Source organism: Lucilia sericata, unplaced genomic scaffold (assembly GCF_015586225.1).
Source record: "Lucilia sericata isolate MDLA Ls3-8-SP2 unplaced genomic scaffold, ASM1558622v1 Contig000930F_arrow, whole genome shotgun sequence".
Classification (NCBI taxonomy): domain Eukaryota; kingdom Metazoa; phylum Arthropoda; class Insecta; order Diptera; family Calliphoridae; genus Lucilia; species Lucilia sericata.
The window spans coordinates 114737-120736 of record NW_023994917.1 but is presented as its reverse complement, the minus strand read 5'-3'; the positions used below and the strand labels follow the sequence as shown (position 1 = coordinate 120736).

At 25.9% G+C, this 6000-nt stretch overlaps 1 protein-coding gene across 1 annotated transcript; it reads right to left on the bottom strand.

Moving 5' to 3' along the window:
• On the bottom strand, nt 1–2255 carry LOC119609121 (protein phosphatase methylesterase 1). The gene is made up of 6 exons (XM_037963818.1): nt 1977–2255; nt 1711–1909; nt 1531–1640; nt 1048–1359; nt 778–984; nt 1–720 (listed from the first exon to the last, which is right to left on the bottom strand). Exons 1-6 carry the CDS (start codon nt 2048–2050, stop codon nt 411–413), a joined length of 1212 nt encoding a protein of 403 aa, XP_037819746.1. The 5' UTR covers nt 2051–2255; the 3' UTR covers nt 1–410.
• Nucleotides 2256–6000: the final 3745 nt, after the last annotated feature.

Below are 6000 nucleotides of genomic sequence, written 5' to 3'. Positions count from 1 at the left end.
TTTTGTTGCATTTTTATTGAAATTTCTTTATTAATTTGAAGCAAAACGATGTTTAACGCAAAATTAATTAAATCGTTATTATAATTTTGAATAATAGTTTTCTTTGATTCTCTTTTAATAAATAGATTTTTACTTTTTTTAAGAAATATAAATATTAGTTTTTTTTTCATTTTTTGGATGCACAATAAATTAAAGAAATGTATTTGTTAATGCGTTTTTTAATTAAATACACAATTGAAAATGTTCCAATGTACATACCGAATGATGCGTGTGTTAAAAAGTATTAATAATGAAAGAAAATAATGCATGCTTTTACAACATCCCGCTAACACCAGCATGCATCTACGAAGGGGAAAATGGGTTGATTTGACAAAAGAAAATTATGTTACTTAACAACTTTTCTTGTTTGTTTAACAAGCTGGCAAATGGCAGCGAAAATCACCAGCAGCCTCGGCACAACGATTTCTAATCAAATAACCACTTAACACCTCGGCCACTTCATGAGGACGATCCTCATGGACAGCATGACCGCAGCGGGCCAAAACTTGCATTTGAAAACGTCCTTGCATTTGGCCTACAGTTAAAGCTTTATCCAGGCCATCAATGCTGGCCAAAAGCAATTGCTTGGGTAGACGTAAGTTAAGGAATTTCTCACTCAAACCCGAAAACCAACCAATCCAGTATTTTTCCGATTTGGACAAATCAATGCGCCAGGTGTATCTGTAAATATAAGTTAATTAAAAACTATGTATTTTTTCTTAAACAAAAAAGCAATACTTTTTATTATTTTCATCATTGGCCGCTGTGGGTTTCTTAAAATCCAATTCCTTTTTATTAACCTCAGTGGGTGTAGTTTCACCCGTTACTTCCTCATCTTCAGAGATACTAAAAGGATGAATATATTTAGTGGTACCAGCAGCTTGAGTCTCCTCATCATCCTCGGCAAGTGGTAATTCATTTGTGGCCAATTTTTTCGTTGTGCAACTAAAGAAAAATATTTAATTTTGTTAAAAAAATTCCTATAACAAATAATATATTTGCTACTACTTTATAATTTGTCCTGGCATTGATATTTTGGCACTGTCTAAATTACGTATTTGTCCACTGCGTATACACCACTCAATGGCATTCGGTATACTTTTAAAGTATTGTGGTCGGGATCTTAGAAAACTTTGCATGCTAGCTAAGGCCTCCATAGCTGTTCCTTCTACCACATCGATGACCGTGATACCAATTATATTTGATATCAATTCCATACTAGCGAAATGCACCGCAATAGCACCACCCATTGAATGACCCACTATGTAAATGGGAGGCATATTGGCTGGGTAAATTTTTAACAATAAATCACCAATGTCTCTGTAAGAAAATAAGAAAATTTTAGGGAAAAATTCGATGAAGAAATTTGTCTCAAAATTCCGAAAATTTTCTATAATAAAAAACCTTTTCTTTAAAGGAAGAAAATTTTCCAAAAATTACTATAAAAAGAAAATTTAAAAAATGCAATGCTTAATTTAGAACCACACTTACTTGGCTAAAGTATCGGCCGACAAATCATCTTCATCATCCGTTTGAGTATCGCCATGACCACGTAAATCAATGGATAAACATTGGCAATGTATCATATTGGTAATCTCCATCTAAAAACACAAAATAGCAGTTCTCTATATTCAAACTTTTAAAACACAAAACCACATAAATAATACACACACAAAAATGAGCCCATGTTAGGCCCGAATAACCACCACCGTGCAGTAGCAGCAAAACTGGTCCCGGCTTTTCCGGTTGCTTTGTGCGATAGATGCGAAAAGTGCGTTTGTCATCCACCACTACGTCATCCTTTTCGTCAAAGAATTCACTCCACAACGACGGTTTAAAATCACGAACTCGTGACTTTTTAAATGAATCGCTAGAAAGATAATAGAATAGTTTAAAAATTATTAATCTTTTCTAAATATTTATTTACATTTATGTACCTTCTGCCTATGCGACTGCTGGGTATGGTGGGTGGCAAACGACCTTTTAACATGGTTCTTTGTAAATTGGACATGTTTTTTCTCTATTAAACTTTATTAAGTTATTGTGCCTTGAGTTTGTTTTACGTTTTTCTTCCTTTATTTAAGGATAAAACCAATTTTTAAGGTAGGATTGTCTAGTTTTTCTTCTTTTTTCACTAAAAAGCCATTTGTGTTTTTATTCCGTTACGTATCGACGCGCAGCTGATTTTTTTGCACAAACACAGCGACAACAACAAGAAAAACGTTTTGTTTCCATTTGTTTTTGATGTTTCAAGGAGGAATACTAGCAAAAGTGTTGCCACTTTGTTAGGTTTGTGTTTGCGAGATACAATGGCGGAAATAATTGCCAGTTCAAAAGAAAACGTTAGCTTTTCCACTAATAAATCGATGTTCATGTCAAGTAAGAATGTATAGTCGGTCATGGACGACCATATTATATCCTTCACCAGTGAGTAGTATTTAATCATTTTTAAATAATAAAGAATTAATTTTTTTTGTCTTAATTCCGAAATATTTTAACAATTTGTTGACAAAAATAGTGATATTCTGAAAGAAAGTTATATCCGAGGCAAAGGTAAATATGGGCTTATCCCTATAAATGTTGGTGTTCATGGTGAATCTAGTGTTTATAAGTGAATTATTGACCTTTAAGTAATTTTCTGAAGCATACTTTGTATGGGTGCTAGTGTCAAATGAGGCCGATCATTAAGAAAATCAACAGTAACATTTAGACTGATACAAAACTAAGTTATACCGATTTTTGTAGAGATACTAGAACATATAACATACTAATGAACTTAAGAACCCTATTCTGGGATTACGGTGGTATGAGGGCTAGGTGAAATAATGCACGGATTTGAACCATTTTTAATAGAATTCATCCCTGAACCAAGAGAAACGTATTTATCTTCAAATAATCTTTACATGGACATTCATATTAAATCTAAACTGATTGATATATGTACATACTTTCAAGATGGGTATATCACCAATATTTGTGGGTGTTACAAACATCAGCACAAACGGATGATATCCTCCCCACTATGATGTAGGTTATAAAAAGTTCAATTTATTTTTTTAACACCAATTCAAAAACTATATAAAAAAATTTTCGCAAATTTTTGCAAAAAATATAAATTTCTTAAATGTTTCTAATATATTAATTAATTTTCATAAAATATATTCCGAAATTTTTCTAAAGAAAGATTTAAAGGAAAACTTTGTCGACAAATTTTAAAAAATATAAAACATTTTAATGAAAATTAATATAGAAATAAAAAAAGTCGACTCTCTTATTTTTTGCAAAAATAGCTAGTTTGATTTTTTTTAAATAGATTTTTTACTTAAATTGATTATTTAAAAAAAACGATTTTACTTCCACTTAAACTCTGAATATATATTAAAAAACTAATTTAAAAAATGTATTCAAAATTTAATAAATCAATCACGAAAAATTACGAATTAAATCGATTAAACTCCAAATTCTTTATTATTCTAGATTATCCACGAAAATCTTGATTTTCCGCAAAAATATAATTTATAATTTATTAAATCACAATTTAAAATATAACAAAAAACTAATAAAAATTTAATTTTCAGTAATAACTTAATTTTAGTCTAGAACTACGAAAAAATCACATTGAGTACTTAAATTTTATATCTCTTTCAAAAAATATATTAATTTTTTTGGAAAATTAAAAAGTATGATTCATTCACGCCATATCCTTTTCAAAATATTCAAATTCTATTCATCCCCTTCATAAATGCATTTTTATCAGATACACACATTTTCTATTTTAAATTTCCAACTTTATGTAGCATTTATTTACACACGCATATTTTTTCTATAAACATATTTATGCACTTTACAACTCATCCATGAATCCCCAATGCAAAAATGTTTTATCCAAAAATAACTTAAAAGTGCAAAAAAAAAACATGTCACTTTCTTACATTTTCCTTTGCACAAGCAAAAAAATGTAAAAGAAAATGTTTCAAGAGCAAAATGTTTGGCTAAATATAGAAATGTTAAATAAAAGTATCCATCATCTACGAGTTGCATTAAACGCCCAGGAATGTTGCCTTTAAAAAAAAAAGTAATTTTAATTATAAATAACTTAGAATTAATGAGGAGAACTTTTTTAATTTGTCATTTAAAAAAGGCAACATTTTAAAAATGTATGTAATTTTTTCGAGAAGGCTACAGGATGTAGCAATGAACTAAATAATAGAACTTCATTGATTTTCTTAAATATGTATGTAAAAAATTGTACTTAAAATTCTCAGAAATAATTCTTGTAGAGTATTCATAGTTTTAAATTCTCTTAAAAATTGCATATGCTGTTTGTTAACCATAATACATTTAATTATAATTTTTATATAATTATAATGTGTTGATGTTTTTGAGTTCCCCTTCATAGGCAAACAGAATACTTATCTATAGTCGTTCAATATTTAAAAATATGAATTATGATTTACATATTTATGGATGCTGCATTTACATTAATGACGTTTTTCCACTACTAGTCATCATTATCGCACTATCAGTTACTTGAAATGGGCGTTCAACATACTACTTAATTTATATATAAATAAGGTAGCATGAAAAAATATAAACATAAAATTTAAGATATTTAAATCCTATAAATATTTAAATTTATTATAAATAATTTAAAAATCCAAATAATATTTATTTTAGTTGTAATTATGTATTTACCATTTTTTTTTGTTTCAAAGATATGATACCATCCTAATATTTTTTAATTCCTTTTTAAGTTAGTCATGTTTTTTTTCATACTAAACATAAATTCCATGGGAATATGTCGTGAAAAAAAGTTTACATAGATGGCTGTTGAACCAAATGAATATAATTATTATCGGTTTATCAGAATCAGAACATATAGCATACATATATACAAATGAAAACTTGTTAAACTACTAAATCTTGTCGGATTTTTTAAATATACTAAATCTTTTAAATTTTTATTAATTTATTTCAAATTGAAAAAATTTCCAAAATTTTTTATTGAAAAAATTTCCAAAAAATTTTATTGAAAAAATTCCTAAAGTTTAAGTGAAAAATTCTTTTATTGAAAAAAATGTTAAAATTTTTTAGAATTTGGATAAAATTATTGTTTTTTAATTGATAAAAGTTTAAAAATTAGTGTATATGAAAAAATTTTCGATTTCCATATTTTTCTATCAAAAATATTAATAGTTTTTCATTGAAAATATAAAATAAAATTAAAAACATTTCCAATAAATATTTTCTATATAAGTAATTTCGAAAATTTTTCTATTTAAAAAATATTGAAATATTATATAAATTTCTCTATTGAAATTAGAAAAAAATATTTTCATAATTTTCAAAAAATTTCAAAATTTAATATTTTTTAATTTATTAATCGATTTTATTTAATATTTTTTTATTGAAAATTTTTCAATAATATTTTTGTTAAGTACTTTTGAATAATTTTTTTGTTACAAAATTCATTAAAGAAAATTTTTACTTTTAAAAAAGTTTATTTTAAAAAATATTCTATTTAAATATTTTGTATAAAAAATATATTTATTAGTTTTATTTGAAAAAATTTCTAACCTTTTTTTTAATAAAAAAAATCCTAAATTTCTCAATTGGAATTAGAAAAATATAATTTCAAAATTTTCTTTAAAAATTTTCCTTAGTAATTTTTTATTGAAAAATGTTCAATAAATTTTTTATTAAAAAACTTTTAATATTTTTATTTTAAAAAAAATCAGAACTATATTCTTTGTTTTTAATTTGGACAAGTTTGTTATTTTTTATCGAAAAGATATTTTTTATTTTCTATCGAAATAAAATTCTGTAAATAAAACATTTATATTTTCATATAAAAATTTTTATGTAATGAAAAAATTTGGAACGAAATTTCGAATATATTTCAATTGGAAAAATTTCAAATATTTTTCTATTGAAACAATTTCTAATATCTTTCTATTGAAA

Bases quoted from the DNA above. Each gene is read 5' to 3' on its own strand.
- LOC119609121 (XM_037963818.1), bottom strand. From the start codon at position 2,050: ATGTCCAATTTACAAAGAACCATGTTAAAAGGTCGTTTGCCACCCACC. The intron at 1,910-1,976 runs GTACATAAATGT...TTATCTTTCTAG, and splicing joins AGCAGTCGCATAGGCAGAAG to CGATTCATTTAAAAAGTCAC. The intron at 1,360-1,530 runs GTAAGTGTGGTT...ATTTTCTTACAG, and splicing joins TCGGCCGATACTTTAGCCAA to AGACATTGGTGATTTATTGT.